Raw genomic sequence first — 20089 nt, 5'->3', positions numbered from 1 at the left:
ATTTAAAGTTCATACATTTTTACACTTTATAAAGGTACATTCTAAAATGCCTAAGAGGAGTCTGGGGTAGCACTTCATAATCAAACATATTAATATGTTTTTTTTCAATTAAATGAAGGAATATCCATGTTAAATACAGGTCAAGTTAGGTCTGGCCACAAATTAATTAGTTTTTCACAGCTTTCAGGATTCAGATTTGCAGATAAAGGGCTGTGAATCTATGTGCCTTTATTTATTTATTTATTTTTTTGGTACAATGGTCTTCCAATCTCTCTGAGTTCAGATTTACCCCCTTTAATCTATTCTACACATAGCCAGGTTCATCTTTTCAAAACATAACTGGTTGACTAAAAATATTATGGTATCCTGGATGGGATCCTGGACCAGAAAAAGGACAGTAAATAAAAACAAAAGAAATTCTAATAAAGTATTGACTTCCGTTAATGTGTCAACATTGGCCCATTAGTTCTGACAAATGTACTATAGTAAACGGATGATATTACCAATAGGAGAAGCTGGGTGTAGGATGTATGGGAACAGGGTATACAGAAACTCTCTGTGCTATCTTTGCAAGCTTTCTGTAAATCTAGAACTATTCTAAAAGAAAGCTTATAAAACACACAGGTGCATATATGTGTGTGTGTACATATGTGTGTGTAAAAAAAAAAAGTCTATTAAAATTCTTATGTATAAAATAGATAACTAATAAGAAACTGCTGTATAAAAAAATTAAATTAAATTAAATTCAAAAAAAATGTCTTAAATTACTTCCTCAGATTTATTGGCTTAAATTTAGATATCAAGGCTTTCCGTGGATGGGCTCCCACCTAAATTCTTCCCATCCCCATCTCTGGTCCTTTTTTTTTTATGCCTTTTCTCCAAGAGGTATCCCTATCTCCTCTCTCTTCTCTGCCTGCTGTTCTTCTTAAAGATACAAGAAAATCAGAATTCCCTCTCTAAGATCAGCTCTTAGCCCTTAACGATCCTTGGCCTACTTTGAGATGTTTTTACACGTGTTTTAAACAACATGCTTCCTTATTTACATTTCATCTAATTGACATCTAGCTAGTTGCTCCAAGTATATCATGTAGTTGTGAGTGGGTACAATAAATCAGAACACGAACTTAAACAGAAGCAAGGCTTTCCATTTTCAGGAGCTGAGGGTCGTTATGGCTTATCTTCAAGGACACCTCTTCCCACTTGTTTTTAGTATGACTTTTATAGCACAGTATTTAGAGGAGAATATATTCCATGAATGCTTGTTGAATTAATGCATGGATACCAATCCCAATCCCCTGCCCCAATCTGTTCATTTCCTATATTTTCTATTCTTGATACCTGCACATCATCTGAGAGTCCTTTCTCGTTCATCCTCCCAAAAATATAGGCAGCCAACCTTCCACTCATTCTAACTCTTAAAACTGCTCCCAAATTTTTTTTGTCCTCTACTATTGCTGCCATAATTCACCTCCCTCTTAAGGATGGACTGGAGATCAGCCAAAACTAAACGAGCCACTGTTGTCAAGGTCAGGTATCTTGATAAAATATAAATCTAATTGACTAAAAATTCTTCACTGACTTCCCATTACTTATATGATGAAATCCAAACTACCATAGCACACAAGCCTTCAAAACACAATTATTGCTGTAGCCTCCGCTTCCACTTTATGTAATGCAGTTACATTACCTACACTTTCCCACATTCATAGCACTTGCTTCACAACCATGGCTCTGCATAAATTATTCCCTCTACCTGGGATGATCCGCCTTAACTCCTCGATATCTGAACAAGGCTTTCAGTCACAGTTCTTTAGGAAGTTTTCCCTCACCAGTACCTTCCGCACAGCACATTTCTTTTTCATCATTTGCTTGTTTGGCTATTCCAGGTTATGAGGCTGAAGAGAACCAGGGCTGTCTTATTTGTCTTGGGACCATGAGTGGTGAACAGTAAACAGTAGTTATTCAAATGTGTGTTAAATCACACACACAGAGTGAAGTAGTTCTGTTCTTATCTACAAATCAGTTCCAAGGCAATATATAGCTTTTTATAGTAGGAAAGCTTTGGAAGTGGTCTCAAAAAACGCTTATTCTTGTTGGGAAGATACTTTAAATGTTTAGCAATTTTCCCACAGGAGGAATATGCACCTAACTCTTAAGTGACCACAAAGAATAGCTGTATAGGTAAGTTTAAAATAAGAGGAAAAAAAATTAATTTATTCAAGAGTGAAAACATCCTCTTTGAAAATTTGTACTTAGGCTGTTGACTGCTGGCTAGCCTGATGGCACCTAATACTCAAATATTTTTTTACAATGAAAAGAAATGAAGAGAGTTTTATCTCATTTCTAGTCCAGGGTACACGTCTGTCAATAAAAGGAAGACATCAATAGAAGGAGGGGCTTACACAATCAATCCAGAAAGCAGGTAATCTGTGAATAATCCAGAATTGAGAATTTATCTCCACTGCCACACACCCTCCCTCCCAGCAACTAAGCAAGATAATTACTTTCAAGTCAAGCCAGATGGTCCTCAGTCACAATGGCCCAATACTTGCATACAAATAATTCTCGTTCCAGGATAAAAATGACAGCTTTCTTGGAAGAAAAGCATGTACCATAAACTTCTCAAAACCTTCCTGAAACATTTATGTAACTTTTAGTTCTTTAGAAAAATTACATAAATAGCAAACCACCTCTAATAAAAGGTCCATTCTGTAAACTTATACCAGGTCCTACGCATATCTATAACCACATTTACAAGGGGAAAGAAAAAACAAAATATATATATGCGCTTATGAGATCCATAGCTCACAATCCACGTGATTAAAATGATGCCAATCTTACCAATTAAAAATCAAATACTCTTTCCCAGACCATTTTTAAAGAATATTTTTTTCTTGACCATAGTTGTGCATTTGATTTCAAGGACATGCTTAAAAGGATGAACAGCGCCAATGTTTTCTCATTCCTGCAGGTAACTAGTTCTGTGTAAAAGAAAAGTGATCACTTACCTTTTGAAGGTGTCAAAACAGTCCTTAACAGCTATCATTGTGGTATACCTCTTTTCTAGAATGCACAGATTAGACTAACTGCCAAAGGATTACTGCTTCTCCCATTTGTCTAATGACAAGATCAGGAGTTTCTAGACTATAAGTTGGGTTTTACAATTCATAAGTGATCAGAATTCCTAGCAATCTACAGACTTCTTAAAATATCTAGCCACTCACAGTGCAGTGGTATCAACTTTGGTTCTCAGGAGTCAGAATAAACTGATGAACTATGACACTAAAAAGCACCAACGGCTAAAGCTCTATAATTAAACAAGTAAATAATTATAAATGCAATTCTAACAGTTATAAATGTGCTGTTATTCAAAAGCATTCTTTCCCATTGAAAATCCATTTCCTTTTCTCTTTGTAGCTGAAAATTAAGTCATTATAACACCATCAAAAGACAGTTTATAGATCAGACAAGCAATTTTGCTTTGCGCTAAACATCATAAATTATAAGTAAATAGAACCACGGTTAAACAGTACTATCACTACCATGATTATAATTTATACTTATTTTAAAATAGAACTAATTAAAATCCGAAACACATTCAACGGCAAACACTGGAGGCATATTTTTATATTTAGAGAATAGAAAAGTCACCTTTCACTCATGAGTTCATCTGAGACCTTTTGCTCTTCGTATTCCATTTTGTCCTTATTGGTCTGGCTTGTTTCCTCACTTTCTAAGACTACTCCTTCGTCTTGGATTTTTGGTCCTTGTCTGACTATTTTCAGTTTCCTCTTCTTGACTTTGTTCTTGGTGAACTCTTGATATTGGTAAGCTCTGCCGTCATTGTCCATGTCCTGATCTCTACAAGCTTCGAGGGGCTGGGGCATTGTCCGCTTGTTAGCGCTGTCCTGCGGGAGGTCCACTGCCATGCGCTTGACCTTCCTCCTCCTGCGCAGAGGTCTGTTCCCAAGGCTGTCCACGGCAAAATCAGACTCGTGCCAGAGAGGTCTTTTCCCGCGAACGTTGTTATTTAAGTTCGATGATGGTCTGCGCTTTGCCACTAACATTTGGTCGTCAGAGTCGCTGTGGTCTTTTTTATTATTATTGTGATTCTCTCTATAGTCCTTGCTCGGTTCTTCTAAACTAGAATCAGAGCCTTCGCTTAAGCAGTGACCGGTCTCCCACGGGTGATGAACATTATACGACCTCCGTTTTCTCCCTCTCCGTTTCCTGGCCTGGCGTTTCAGAGGGCAAGAGATACTTCGAGAATGGTCTCCAGTTTCGGCAAATCCACCTCGAGCTTGCTCTGAGCTCTCCTCCAGGGCTGAGACAAGGTCATGAACCAGTTCTTCCATGGTTCGACTGAAATGCCTACATTTTTTTAAAGAGAGAAAAAAAAATTTAAATAGTCAGAGTCAACCATATTAACCTGGTTTATGGCAGCACACAGTTCATTCTAAATCTGACTAGAATTAATAGTTATTATAAAGAACTGTGTAAAAGCTGCTTAATTTTCCTATCTAAGATATTACAGTTCCAAATATTCTGACTCATTTTTAAGTTTTTTCTTGTGTAAGTGCTTTTATTAAACACAGGAATTACTTCAAGATAGAGTAAGCATAATATCAGCAATGAAAGAGCCCAGTGATTTTATATTTTTACTGTCTAATTATGGAAAAGTTAGTTCTCTTAAATCACCATACCTTAGTCTACTCCTGCCCTTTTCCTAAAGCCAGTTTTCAGAGCAGATGTACAGAGTAAAGAGAACTTTCTCAGTCCCCCTGCTGCTCCACCACACACACACACACACACACACACACACACACACTGATTTCTAAGGAAACAAGGAAACATACAACCCTCTTCTCGCCACATGCTCTACCCAGTCACTGCCATGACATGCGAGACTGACAGAAAGATAGGCAGCTACGTTCAAGGTTTGCAATATATGTGAAAAGAAAATTTAACCAAACGCTAGGCATATATTGAGACCACACTAACCTCGCAACCCAGTGCAGCAGAAACTCTGTTCGTATTCAACCTGGAGCCCCACTGATCTAAAATGGCCCATCATTTTTCTTACCATTACTCTGAAGCAGTCTCTTAGGCCTTACAAAAACAAAAAACAAAAAACTGCACTATGTGAGAAAATCATCCACTTGTCAGCAAGGATAAACATTAGTGTTCTTTGGGAACCTTTGTAAATTATATGGGTCCTTTCCAAACCCAACAGGGCCCAGACACATGATTTTATTTTTTAAGCATTACAAGTAATTCAAATATGCACCGTTCTTATGAAGATCATGAACAATCATTTCTTAAACTGAGTTCTAGAAGCACCTAGGATCAAAATATTCTCGATTATAAAGGACTGTATAATTTCTAGAGTCTATAGCAGGGGTAGGCAAATTTTCTATAAAGTAGAAAATACTGTAGGCTCCACAGGCCATTAGGTCTCTGTCACAACTACTCAACTTTTCCCATGGTAAGGCCAAGACAATCATAAGAAATATGGAAATGAATGGATATGGCTGTGTTCTAATAAAATTTTATTTACAAAATCAAGTGATGGCCAGCCAGTTTGCTGACCCCTGGTCTACATACAATCTTTATAGTCTATAATTTCAGGTGTTCACAAGTTCCCTTTAATGACTTTCAACTTGATCTTTTCATGTTAATGATAACTTGAAAACAAACACACGTGTGATTCAACTGGATTTAACACTTACAATACGAAACACGCATAACGCTTCCAACACTTGAGTATTTATTATGTGCCAGGCTCATTTCTAAGTGTTTCATATGCATTACCTCATTTCATTTTCACATAATAACCCTATAAGGTGGTAGTGGAAATACACAGAAACAGAGATTTAAGGGAGGCTTGCCCAAAGTGACACATGTAGGAAGTGGTAGAAGCAGGATTCAAACTGTGGCAATCTGGTTCCAGAGCCTGAATGCTCACCCAACTACAGCCAAGAACAGCTACACAAGTCCAGTATCTGGTTTGCATTTTTATTTATGATTGATTTAGCAGCAGGGGATACTATTTATTGTTGAGACAGATTTAATACGCATCTATGTAAAGCTGATGACTCACAGTTAAGCATTATATTCTTCTGAACAGAAAAAAGGGATGGGAGACCTGAATCAACATAAGGCACTGGGCAGTTGGGTGGTGAAAGTGAGTCGAATTCAAAGAACCAGTGTTGTAATCCTCAGTAAAATGCACACTGTGAGCAATTAAGTAATAGGACATTGTCTTTCAGTTAATGTGGGTTTGTATTTTCCAGATCTATCTCCTTAGACATTCTGAAGGAATAAACAAAAAGTCTATATAGACAAACATTTTTCAAAAACACGGTGATTCAAATATATATATTTTAAATGAACTCTGGAAGGCTGCTAAAAATTTTTTTTGCCTTTAAAAGGTTACTCGGGTTTCAGAGCACTGAATTTGATGAAGAGAAATATGCATCACATAGGAATTAGCATTAAGCCAATACAAGGGCTACAATTCCAACTACATTGATAAGCCAAATGGATCTTATTTCAATACCTAAATGTTAATAATTGCCTTTTTAGTTTTCCCTTTATTGCAATGAATATTTTGTTTTTTTCCTTTAACACCATGTCTTTGGAGGAAACATAGTCTGAGAATTATTATCTCAGAAAACAATACTGTACCTTTAAAAAAATTCACTGGAAGCCAGTTTAACATGTACTACAATAAAGATCCTTTGTCTAAAGGAAGACTCAGTATCACCTGGTTCTGGAGGAATTTACTTTTTGAAGAAATAGTTTTCTTATCAATGGGTGAATGACTGGTTCTAAATAGTAATATGAAATTAATTAACTCAATGCATGAATATAATCTCCAACTAAAATTGCAGGTTATTTTGGAAGTTAAACTTTAGCGCTTTACTTTAGAAGAGAAAATGTAATGGTACTAACATTAGAAAAAGCTTAGCACATCAGATTTAATCTACTGAAATTTGATACTATTCATTAATTTCATTTAAATTAATTCATTATACTGCTGTGACTAATGCAGTTTAACCAAATATAACCAATAATATTACTAAAAATGAAAGCAAAATTTCTTTATAACATTATTAAAATTGTGCCAGCCTTATCTGATTTTATACTGATTTTCTTAAGAGAAAATAAAAAATATTTTAACTAGAAGAATCTAACTTATTCCATGATGTGATTCAAACATGAATCAACTAAAAAACTACTTTAAAAAGCTTTTCAAAAAAACCCTTATAAAAACACAGAAAAAATACATTTAAGTGACATTCAGAGTTCAAATCACTTTTTCTCCTTTAGTTTCAACTCACCAGAGTCCTGCAAGTCAATCTCAACCAAAACTCCTGTAAATGAGCCAGTACTATTACAGTTAGTCAAGCTGCTTCACTTACACCTCTCAGGTGAAAGTGGCATCAACAAGCTTCACAGAAATAGTCATTATAAGAGACCATCACATGATCAATAGCTCATTTATTTCCTTTGCCTTGGCAGTTACTGAAGACCATTGCCCCAAAACATTTTATCCTAAAGATATTTTCTTAAATAAGCCCTTTCTTACTGGAGGCGAAAACTGGAAATATGTAACTTTTCTATACAAAAATCTATGTTTGTTAAGCAACCATAGTTTTAAAGACTGAATTATAGTAAAATCCAGTGAATTACCACTTAGCTAATTTGTAAGTTTTATATTCACATTTATAAAACAATTTCTCTTCATTTGGAACCCAGTGGAAATGAAATCTTTTGGGAATAGTTTGCACTGAATATAATATCTAAGAGAACACTAATTGTTTTCTTAAGCTAGTCCAAATGAATAGAATAAAATTACAGTCCCACTATTTATATAAAGTTGGATTTTGTAAAAGGAAATGACTTGAATAGATAAGCATTTTGTTTTTTTAGGTGGTATTATATTATGCTGAGCAATCTATAAAATGTATGATCAACCCAGAAATTGATATGCCAGTTACAGGTAAGAATATTTGGCCAAAGGTCAAGTTTGTTTGTTTGATTGCCCTCCTCCAGGCAACATTAAACATCCAGTAAAATGAGTGAATTTCTCTCGTTGGCTTCCTTTAACACCAAGTTCTAATTAATTCAGAAAAGGCCTTCCTAAACAATGTATGCTCTAGAGTGAGGAAGATCAGTTAATGTAGAAAACACTGCACTGAGTTTAAGGGTTTTTTCAAATGTTTTTGGTTCAAGGAAGAAGAATCAGGAAGCTGCCTTAGTCCTAAGTTACTGCTCCTATGTCCTCAAAGAGCTGACAAGTTGACCGAAGAACCAAGGGCCTCAAAGGGAGTCAACAATGTAGAGGCAGGCATAGCAGGAGTTGAAGTCCAAGAAAGCCCAGAAAACAAATTCCCCCCAATAACCAACAACTAACTATTTTGTCAACGATTATTACTTATTTGAAGCCTGTATTGGCAATAACTACTATTCCTAGAAGGGAAAAATATAGCATATATAGGAAAATTAGGGAATAATTTCCTTTTCTGAATACTGATAAAATAACTGTAACGAGAGGATGGACATGTGTGTCTACTGAATAAACCCACCAAGTTCATTATAAAACAAAAATCTTCCAGATATACCTAAAGGGTAATTGACTACAGCTTTCACATATCTAGTTAAGGAAAAAAAAATTAAATACTCTTTACCACCTCGTACATGGTAAAATTCTCATCTTCATCTCTGTAAAAAATAAGATCTTCTACAAAGTTAAGTAATTTTAGGAGTGGAGTGCTAAAAGGTACCTATGCTAAATACAACTGTTCAATTGGCTTCAAAAATTTAAGGGAGTAACGATTTACATGTTAGATTCTGTATGAATAAAAATTCAGTGAGTACAAAAACACTGAACCAATAGTACATAGTCAAGAACTATGTTGATGAATATATACTATTACTACCACAAGCTTAAGAAGAAAATAGTTTTGGAATTAGCATGCCTTGATATTCATGTGAGCTTTTACTTAAGATAGGAAAGGTTGGTTGGTCTTAAAAGTATATAGCAAATAGCCAAACAGATTAAAATGAACACATAATGGTGTAGACCATGACCGTGGGAGACTAAACAGGCAAATGATGAGCCTTAAAGATGGCACATCAAGGGCTAAATTTTATGACTAATTTAACAAAATACGATTCATAAGAATGTTCTAAAGTTTGATCAAGATTTCTGCTGCTCATAGGAATTTACAGATTTCCTTCCTTAATGGCAATATTATTTGTCCAAACAAGTCTTTATCTCAGTCTAGTAACCAATTAAGAGATTACATCTTCAATTTTCTCTATTTATGTATTTTGGGACAGATCATAGGAAATTAAGAATAACTCTAACATTAAATGGTAACACTTGGGCTAGTTTAGAAATTCCTTGACTTATCTATATAAACCATTAATTGTAAGTAATCTTTTCTCTGTTTTTTAAAAAAGTAGCATGGGGGGTGGGGGAATCTATCTTATTCTGAAACATGCAAATGATTAATTATAACTTTATATTGACACTAGGCAATAAATATGGAATAGAATTCACTAGGGGGAAAAAAAGGCTGGGAGGAAACTGTAGAGAACATGAGCTTTAAGAGTCAAAGCAAGAATTTGGAAGCTAGGGCTTCCCTGGTGGCGCAGTGGTTGAGAATCTGCCTGCCAATGCAGGGGACACAGGTTCGAGCCCTGGTCTGGGAAGATCCCACATGCCACGGAGCAACAGGGCCCGTGAGTCACAATTACTGAGCCTGCGCGTCTGGAGCCTGTGCTCCGCAACAAGAGAGGCCGCGATGGTGAGAGGCCCGCGCACCGCGATGAAGAGTGGTCCCCACTTGCCGCAACTAGAGAAAGCCCTCGCACAGAAACGAAGACTCAACACAGTCATAAATAAATAAATAAAAAGAACGTGAATTTCTTTAAAAAAAAAAAAAAAAAGCAAACTGGCCTATTCATTTCAAAACAAACAAACAAAAAAAGAATTTGGAAGCTAAATTATACTATAGTCATCAGCCAGAGGACCTTGGACAAATTACTTATCTTTTGATTCTGTTTCTTCTTCATAAAAATGTGTATAATGACTATCCTGTAGGGATTCTGTGAGGATACGAATGGGTACTTATGTGTGAGAGCAGTTATTTCATCTTTCAACAACCTCTACACACAAATAAGAGGAAATTGTTATTGAAATAGCAAATCATTCTTCTTTTAAGGTACAAACTATATTATGAATCCTGAGTATGTCATAATAAAAGCTAAGACCATCAACTTTTCTGAGTTCTTGAACCTCTCTGAATGACGGTGAGAGAGGAGTTAACAGACATTTGCAAAAATCTTGCATACAATTTCAAGAAATTTAAGCACTTCCTTAAAGACTTCTATCGATTAAAAAAAAAAACCAAAAATCTCAGGTTAAAAAAAAAAAATAATGCTCTGTATTTGACCTACTCCTATCCTACTGATATACAGATATAAGAAAAAAAAAGATGAAAGGATATCATCCTTCCAAGTTAAGAGCCACAAGGTTCGCCGCCAAACAGAAAAACTCATTTCCCATGATGGGAGCAAAAGTTCTACTGACTTGCACTCAACTGGAGGTGTTGCTGGCAGCCACTACTTTGTCACTTCTGTCACCACGGGAACCCCCAGAAAGCTTTCTTTCCTCCTTACCCTAGCAACGTGACAAAAGGCAGATCATACATGGCTTTACCAAAAAAAAAATCGAATTCTACTTTCCAAACACTGATTTTCTAATTCTACTTTCCAAATAGTGATCTAATAAGGCAGCTCATTCATTATTTAAATTTGAAGATCATTCTTTTGATTTTTTTTCTTCATTTAACGACTTCAAGAGTCACTCAAACTTCTTTCCTTATACAGTAAACACTTTCAAAAAGTAAACTATTGAATAAAAAACTGCCTAAGGAAATAAAGTCAAAGTCTAAAACAAACAAAAATAATGTAAAGCCTAAAAAATAATTCATAACAATTCTTGTTAACAAGCATATATTAAAGTGCATCTAGGCGACCTTTTAATATTTAGGAAATGAGTCTCATGCATTGCTCATACATGGTGACTACTCAATATTTTTGAATATATTCTGAACTCCTAGAATAGGAATGAGAATGAAGACAACTGAATATTAATTACAAGTACCTAGCATAATGCTTGACACATAACAGATGTTTTAAAAAAGTCTGCTGGATGAACAAACCAGTGACAACGAATGAACAAATAACAAAGGAAATATATGACTTGACTGAAAATTTGAACAATCCAGATTTCAAATTACAGAAACCTGACTCAGACAAACCTTACAGTATGAAACTGAGTTCAAGACAAAAGGCCAAAAAAAAAAAAAAAAAAGTAGTTATTTAAAAAGCACATTTTCACTATGCAGTTTTCCAGATCTAAAGAAAATTAAAATAGCAAATAGAAATGAAATGATAGAAGAAAAGGTCCAGAATCAAGTTTATTTGTAATGGGTTTTTTTTTAAAGCAAAGCCACATAAAGTGAAATAAATAGATACTATAGCTCAGTAGATCAATAATGATTCAATAGTTTCATTATCAAGAACTAATTTAAAAAATCTGTTTAGTTCAACCTTCAAAGTCTTTCAAAAAAAAAAAAAACCCTCAGAATTTGACTTTAAATATAAATCACTAATAAAGTAATAAAGTGTGTCAAAATTCTAAATGTGATTTGTCCATTAAATGAATCAAATTTTAAAAGGCAGGTTAACATTTTAAGTACCAAAATAGATACTTTTTGGACCCTACTTTCAAAATTGTATGTGAATGAGGTGGCAGGAAGAGAAGATAGACATTCCCAGCTACAAAGATTTTATAAAAATATAATATGAACTATTTATAATAACTTGCACAAAAAACATATATTTCCTGAAACACAAAAAAACATAGAACTTTTATTATTTAATTGTATAAAACTTTGCTTCCTTAGGCTTTTAAATTATAAAATAATACATCAGTTCTACCTTTCAACAAATTATTAAGAAAGAGAGGAATCATCTACATTTACCCATGTGGTGCCTGAAAATTGAAAAACCAGCCTGGACATTGGAGAAAAAGTTGAACTCAAGATGGGAGTTAGATACATCAGGAATTCTAGCCTGGTTAACGAATCTGGGCATATACCTTCCGGTTTATATACTCCTTGTGATATGGTAGCTCATTCGGACACATAGGCAGTATGCTAGGATAGTTAAGAATTTTTTTCTTTTAGATATACTGGAATCATACTGCAAATATGATACTTGGGTATATATTTAAACTACATTTTCTCCTGTCTCACCACCTCTAAAATGCAAAAAATAATAGCACCTACCTCAAAAAATCTACAAGAGATGATACATGTACTTAAAACCCGGCACCAAATAACGGCTTAGTAGTAGCATCCTTAGTGGCACTGATATTTCGTCACTGGCATAAAACGCACAGGCATAGTACAGCAAATGTATGATCAATGAATGAAAAAGACAATTCCATTACGAAATTTTGAATAAGGTGATGGTTGCCCAGATGAACTAGAAAAAAGGGATCCAAATTTCTGGAACACACTCATTCTGTCAAATCAGGCATGATTTAAGAATTCCATTCAAAAACCCTGATAACATGCCAGGCACTATGTTATACTCTGGTGCTATAAGAAAGGATGAATTCCATGTCAAGTAAAATAGAGAACTAAAAGAGGGTTTCTCTATATTATAAAGAGGTACCTAACCATGAATTGGGTGGAAGGTGGAAGGGTGAGAAAGGAGGTGAAAGAGTCATACTTTTAAATTAGATAGTCATTTATTGCACAAATCAGTATCACTATAACAAGAGCAGACCAGTCTACAGAACACATTTTGTCTCCCCCCCCCCCCCTTAAAGAGATGCTTAATGGTGAAACATTAAGAAAGGTACCCTGGAGAGGGAACCCTGAAGTGATGGAAATGTCCCATATCTTATTTTGTGTTGTGGTTACACAGTGTATACAACTGCCAAAACTAAAAATACTAAACACTTAAGAACTATGTGTTTTATTTTATGCTAACTGCTTCACCATTAAAAAAAAAAAAAGGCTCATTTAAAAAAAAAAGTGCTATTTTTCTCACAGGAAAATGTGAGCATTTAAAAGGAGCATAACCAAGATAATGGCTATAGTTCCTTGTGCTATACAGTATATCCTTGTTGCTTATCTATTTTATACATAGTTGTTTGTATGTCTTCAGCCCATGCCCCTAATATGCCCCTCCGCATTATCTTGTAATAACTTTCAATGGAGTATAATTTGTAAAAATACTGAATCACAATGCTGGACACCTGAAACTAATACAATATTGTAAATCAACTATATTTCAACTAAAACAATTTTTTAAAAAGGAGCATAAACAAGTCTATATTCATTATAAAATGAACTACAGAATGATATGATCTCATTCAAAACATTTTAGGCAAGATATTCTTTTAACTTTTCAGTGATAGGTGATGCAAAAGAAATTCTTCAGACCACAGACTACTAGAATCCCCCACATTCTCATTTGCTGCAGATCTAGGAATGGACAGACATATTACAGCTGCATTTCACCTGTTGTTCAACACTTTATGTTTGAGAACAGTCAGTGGAAATTTTGCTTCTTTCACTGTTAGTCTTAGGTAGACTTGGAGGAAAAGGGTTTGGGAGAAAAACAAGACCGGAATTACAGAGCTTTCAACTAGAAATCCAAAACCCAGCTTCTAGCTCTAGGACTAAAGGATGCGTGGCAACACTGGACAAGTCACTTAACTATTCCGTGCCTCTGATAATCTCCTAGCATAGGGCTGTCATAAAGATAAAGTGTGTGTATTTGTGAAAGCACTCTGACAAGTCAAAGCAGTTTATTATTCTAAAGTGGCGTTGGTGGTATGATACTGTAGTCGAACTCCCAAATTTAATCCTGACATTTACATGTTCTCAGGGGACACCCCATGCACACCTATTTGAACTAGAATGGAACATTCAAGGGGCAGAAACTGGTAGGTTACTCCTACTCCAAAAACCCGGGGTAGGAGGGCGAAGTCTCCTCCACTGCTAAACTTCCAGGAGTCTAGATTTCTGGGATTTGATCTTTCAAAACACCTGGGATAATCTAGTAAATTTAAAAAGGCAAATGAGGAAATAAGGCCTATATTAAGATACATTCTTCTGCACCCTCGTCTTGTCAACCATCAATGAGGAAATGAATTGCTCCTGGAGTACAGAAAGGTTCACGCCAAAATTATCGTGGCGTGGTAGACAAGCCATCAGCAAGCATTAACTGTATTCCTTCGCAAATCTTTAGCACACACCTCAACGCCTTCCTCAAACTGCGTCCATCCCAGGCACGAGTGAGAGCAAGGCCTAAAGGTCTTCAGATCATCCATCACAACTCCCTCCCCCTTCCATTCCAGGTCCAGCGGCCTCCGGCCATCACACCCTTTCCAGATCTCCCATCCCCTAGGCCGCCAGCCTCACCAGCTGTTCCCGGCGGCTGGAGCTCCGATCGGTTGGCGCCCGGCGGCCCCGAACATTAACGACACCCAGGAGCCTGGCCTCGAGGCTCAGGCCCGAGAACAGACTCCAACTACCACAGCACCAGCGGCTTCCCAGAAGCAGTTCAGCATTTTGAGCTGAGCTTCCGGAAGCCGACTGACGGCGGAAACCGGATGCCAGGAGCAACCATTAGCTCTCCTCCCCGCCCCCACCCCAGCTTCCTTCTCCGAGAATCTCCTCCTTTTGCTCGCAGAAGATATAGAAGCCAATAACTTGAAATTTTTCATAAGCAAAATTTCTTAATTTTTCTTTCTAGTCTTCCGGAAACTGAAACAGTGTGAGGGAGAAAAATGTAAAGTCAACGAAAAGTTGAACCCCCGGGACCAGCGGAATGGTTTAGCCCGGTTGCCTAGGAGACCGAGAGTAACTCCAGTGGTGCAGCTGGCGCGCTGAGGCTATGGCCACGTTAGCCCGGCTGCAAGCTCGGTCGACGAGTGTAGCACGTCAGTACTACTACAGGAACAGGTAGGGCATCAACTGGGGGAGCGCAAAAAGGCCTGGCTTCATCCCCAGCCCGTTATTCCTCAACAGGAGCTTCCTATGAGCAAATTCCCTAACTCGCTGAGTACCACCCACTTCTCTTCGTCATTTGTGGGCTGCAAACAGAATCGCAAATTTAAAAGTAGTGTTAGCATACAGGGGGATTATAGATACAGGGGGCCATGGTTATCAGCTGGAGATGATTTTAAAAATTCCAGTGTAAATAAAATTGTAAAATGAAGTGTTTTCCTTTGACATCATCACTCCGCAATGTGATGAAACCTGTGTCCTCCTTGTAGAAGGATTAATGGCCTGACTGGGGTCGCCCAGCCTCCTTAGCTGGGTGAGCTCAGAGTATCCCCCATCTACCTGGGGATTTGAACCTCCATTATGTCACAAATATCATTGAACTCAACTGTTCTGTGACTCAATTGTCTTCCCGAAGTGACAGTATCTAAACTATTCTGACAGGATAATCAGTACCAATATGTTAATTAATAGAAGAGGGCTAAGGAAGACACTAGCGGCCTTATCCATCTCTCTATACCTAATCTTCTCACTAGAGGTTCATTTGAACACTGGCCTTCTGGAAGCAGTGCCTCAGGAGGTTTTCCAACTTAAGAAAAAAATCCAAAAAAAGTAAACCAGACCATAGTAGAAGATAGTGACATGCTAGACCAATGGAAAATATGCCAAGAAGACAGAATCTTGCTGAGCTCTTCTTATTCTAACAGTTTTCTCACCTACTGTATTCTTAGAGCACCGTGTACCTTTTACAGGACTTGATCACAATTTAATTTTACATTCTGTTGTGAGATAATATATGAGATATATAAGTATCATCCCTCTTAGCTGCACAATAATTACTTGTCTAATAATTCCATAAATGAATCTTTCAATCAATCATTGGTCCTGGTTTACATAAATGTATGAAAAATAGCTACAGACAGAAATTATGTATTATCTATAATTATAGATAAATTATGTGGAAGGTCCTGTATTTATGACATAGATATCTAAAAGAAATAAATTCCATCCCTCTGATGTTTACAGCCTAATATGGAATATAGGCACTTAAAAGATATTTACAACAGAGTAAGCATGAACAGGAAGGGAAATGCCTAACGTTTCTTGAGCGCCGATTATATGCTGGGCATTGCATTAGGAACTTTTCCATACAATATTCATTTGGTTTTCACAACTTTACAAGTTAATGTATTAATCTATATTTTTAGAGCTTGAGAACAGTGCTGTAGAAAAGCTTGGTGAAGTGTCATGCAACTGCAAACAGACATAATTTTTTTCTAAAGATTTCAGTGTTAATCTTTGTCCCCATCTCCTGACTTTTGACAATGGGCACATTTTCCCAAAGCTGGAGGTGGTTTGGAGAAAAAACTAGGGCTCTAAAAAGGCCATGATGAGAATAGGCTGGCATTCCTTCCATTTCATTTATTATTATTATTAATATTTTCAGTATGAAGGAAAGTCTCTAAAGATCACGAAGGAATCAAAATTTCTGTTTGCCTAGTTTAAAAAAAAAAGGATATTGATTAGCATAGGAGCAAAAACCATATAAAATGTTAGTATATGAAAAAATAAACGGGCAATTTCCTTAAGAAATTGTTGTCATTTCTCATCTGTTATTGACTAGATTAGTTCTTTTGTAAACTTCAGTGTACATCACCTGAGGGTCTTGGTAAAATGCAGATTCTGATTCAGTGGGTCTCAGTTATGGCCAGCAAATCTGCATTTCTCACAAGAGTTCCTGTCAGGCCCCATTTTGCATAAAAAGGGAGACTTTGTAAGAAAAAAAAATGGTGCATGGGCCTATCGTTTAATTTGTGAACATCCATACAAGTTATATATTTATTCCTTCTTTACATGAGACAAAGAAAATGAGGTTCAGGTGGATTGATAATTTGTATGAGGTCATACAACTACTAAGTTCCAAAACCAAAAAACCCAACTCTAAGGCCTATGCTCTTCACTACCATACTAGACAAGATTTTCTTCCCACTACACTGGTTTTGATGAATTAACTCACAGGAAGCACCAAGATCCAGAAATCCAAATGGCATGAGCATACCGTTTCAACTCCATTAGCATGTAGGCACCAGAGCTGGAAGAAACAATTTTAATTCTTCTTGGTTTGTTTTAATGTCTTCTATGTTGGTAACAAGGCAGTGGCAAAAATGTTTCTACCTAACAGCTGGCACCAGATTGCCTCTGAAGTTGAAACATGACTTTGCTGGGAAAAATATACTATGACTAAGTGCTTAGATTAGCACCTGAATCCTCCAGGACCTGGGTGTCCACCCAGGAAGAGAGAAGCTTCTCTGCCTAACATAGGGGAAAGGTTTGGAACTCCAAGAAGTGAAAAGCAAATATGGTGGTAGCTGATGTGATAAGAAAGCCAGGGGCATGGGTAGAGTTGTGCATTATGAAACCCGTCCAAGCCCTTGGGGAAGTTGCTCCCACAAGAAATGTTTGGTGGGCACTCATGTTTGGTGGTCTACTCATCAAAGAGACTGAATATTGTGTCTAGGATGTTACAGGGTGGCACAAAGATAATACACAGTTGTTATTTAACTAAGTATTGGCCTTTTTTTTTTTTTAAACTTTCACTATGACTTCCTAGTTTCATTTCTATTCTCCTGAATTACTGAGATTTCTATGTGACTTATTGATCATTTATACTATCCTATTTGTGGAAAGAAGAATTTGGTATATGTTCATTAATCATATTCTTCATTTTCCCCATATCCTTATTTAAATTTCATCTAGTTGATCTGTCAAATGCTAATAGGAATGAGTTCAAAATATCCCTCTTCCACTGAATTCCACTGAGTTTCCACTGTGTGGTATCCTTTTATGTCATGTTATTTAGCTTATATATGTGTACTGGTGTGTGTCTCTTCATTATTGGCTATATATTGGTCTTTTTTGAATGTGCAAAATGTTTCACCTTTGAATCCTACTTGCAATTTTTTAAAATTATTTTTATTATTTCTTTAAACAGATTTAATGCAGTAACATACAACTTGTAATATTAATATTGATCCTCTTTTATCTGATCTGAGTTAATCATATCGTTTTTATATATTTCTCTTCACAAACAGCACATTTTAGGGTTTTAAATAATTAGAACCCAGGAAGTTTGTGATGGGTTAAGTTTGTTTCTTTTTTTTTAATTTAATTTTTTATTTTTTATTGGAGTATAGTAGATTTACAATGTTTTGTAGTTTCAGGTGTACAGCAAAGTGATTCATTTCTACATATACATATTGATATATAGGCATTTTACATGTTCACCCTATGTTAAGCTACTTTTTAATTCTTGTCCCTCTCTGTCATGCCTTCTCATGTAGAAGCTGTGTTTTTTTTTTTTTTTTTAGATTTTAATATTATTCAGAAGGGAACTTATTTCTAACATTTCTTATGAGAACTTAATGCACTCTACTTAGATTCTCAATACTGTATTTATGAATTAAATATTCACTGATTAATTAAATATGGATGGAGCACCTATTATGTGCTAAGGACTGTTGTAGGTATTGAGGATACAGCAGTGAACAAAAGAGTCATGAGGGAGACAGAACATAAATAAACTTACATATAATATTTTGTCTTGGGGTGATTGTAACCAAAAAGAATAAAGCAAGGTAGGGTGAGCAAAGCGTGAACAAACATCCTGTTTTAAATAGAGTGGTCTGAGGATGCTTCTCCAATCAGGTAATATTTGAACAGAGTCCTAATGACAGTGGATGAGTAGGCCTACTAGAAAGGGATCTCAGGGATGAGCCTTCAGGAGGTGTAACATCAAATGGTATGGCCCTGTTGTCAGAAGCCTGCATGAATGTGTTGCAGGACATGGTTGGAAGCCAGATCATTCGGGGCTTTTAAGCCATAGTAAGGATATTGGATTCTACTCTGATTAAGATAGGAAGTCATAGGGGATTTTCAATAGAGGAGTGACTTGATCTGACTTCTGTCTGTAAAAATAAATAATGAAGAAAACTCCGAACTTATTTTGAAATTGATAGAACATTTTGATTTTGTTTTCTTTTTTCTGCTTTCCTCCTCCAATTCCATAGTTTATTAGTTTAACTCTTTATGGCCTGTTTTGCTTGTTAAGAAAATTTAAGTTAAATCTGCCTTTATGAGAAAAATAAATAAGATTTACAATCATTTTAAACCATATATAGTTTTCTAAAGGTATATAAGCAGAAATTAACCTAATATATGTCAAAATCTCTTTTAATTAACTTAGCTGAAGGGTATGTGTAGGGGAATATTGAGAAAGCAGGTGCTCAGGAAGAGGGCTAGAAGTTCTACAGAGACACTGTAGAGACTGAGTGGCTAACTCAAATTTCCAGATCCCTTACCCTCTGAAGCGGGGCATGGGGAGTGCGTGAGGATAGAGAGAAGGGAGTAGAAAGAGAAATAAATGCAATTGAATAGCTGGTGTGTGCTGAGAACTCTGTTAAGTGCTTTCACAAATATTATTTTATTTTGACTTTCACAGTAATCATATGAAGTGATTTTTATTATTCCTACTTTACAACGGAGGAAAATGAGATCTTAAAAGTGTAAGTTACTTGTTCAAAAAGATCAAAGATCTAATGAAGTTTGATCCATCTCAGTCCAAACCTTATGCTTGGAGTATGGGGACTTTAAGTCAAGTCCCTGCATGGAATTAGGTACATCAAATACATAAGGTCTAACCTGCCTTTCTAAGGTCAAGTTGAGGAAAGGGAAGCATCTGGCAAGTACTCTCCAGTACAAGCGATTTACCTGGACTTCATTACCTTGTGTCAACCTAAAGTATAATGTTCCTTAAGTTGGCCTGATTCTGGAATCCATTATTCCCATAAACATAATCAATTTGTTTCTAACTCCAACATAGTCAAAGATTCCTGACTGTATTCTTAGTCTAATTAGTTGGTTTGATGTCCTTGACTTTGGACAATCATCTTGGTCCTAGTAATCTAAAAATTGTAAATAGCACTTAG

The 20089-nt window shown here is 36.1% G+C and overlaps 2 protein-coding genes across 7 annotated transcripts in view; one reads left to right on the top strand and one right to left on the bottom strand.

Annotated features, from left to right (window-relative positions):
- GPATCH2 (G-patch domain containing 2) overlaps positions 1-14688 on the bottom strand; it is a 166344-nt gene extending 151656 nt beyond the window's left edge. For all 3 annotated transcript variants that reach the window (XM_059942411.1, XM_059942418.1, XM_059942426.1), the window contains exons 1-2: positions 14520-14688; positions 3652-4371 (exon numbers count right to left, since the gene is read on the bottom strand). In XM_059942411.1, the coding sequence (XP_059798394.1) occupies positions 3652-4371; positions 14520-14575 (776 nt within the window). In that variant the 5' untranslated portion in view covers positions 14576-14688. The remainder of the gene's footprint in view (positions 1-3651; positions 4372-14519) is intronic.
- Positions 14689-14953: 265 nt separating this feature from the next.
- Positions 14954-20089, top strand: part of SPATA17 (spermatogenesis associated 17) — a 268975-nt gene continuing 263839 nt past the window's right edge. For all 4 annotated transcript variants that reach the window (XR_009499172.1, XR_009499173.1, XM_059905716.1 and 1 more), the window contains exon 1: positions 14954-15062. Coding sequence is in view for 2 of the 4 variants with exons in the window: in XM_059905716.1 (XP_059761699.1) it covers positions 14995-15062 (68 nt within the window). In the remaining 2 variants the exon portion in view is untranslated. The remainder of the gene's footprint in view (positions 15063-20089) is intronic.

Source organism: Balaenoptera ricei, chromosome 1 (genome assembly GCF_028023285.1).
Source record: "Balaenoptera ricei isolate mBalRic1 chromosome 1, mBalRic1.hap2, whole genome shotgun sequence".
NCBI classification, from domain to species: Eukaryota; Metazoa; Chordata; class Mammalia; order Artiodactyla; family Balaenopteridae; genus Balaenoptera; species Balaenoptera ricei.
The sequence above is the reverse complement of the archived record's forward strand: the minus strand, read 5'-3'. Positions and strand labels throughout refer to the sequence as shown.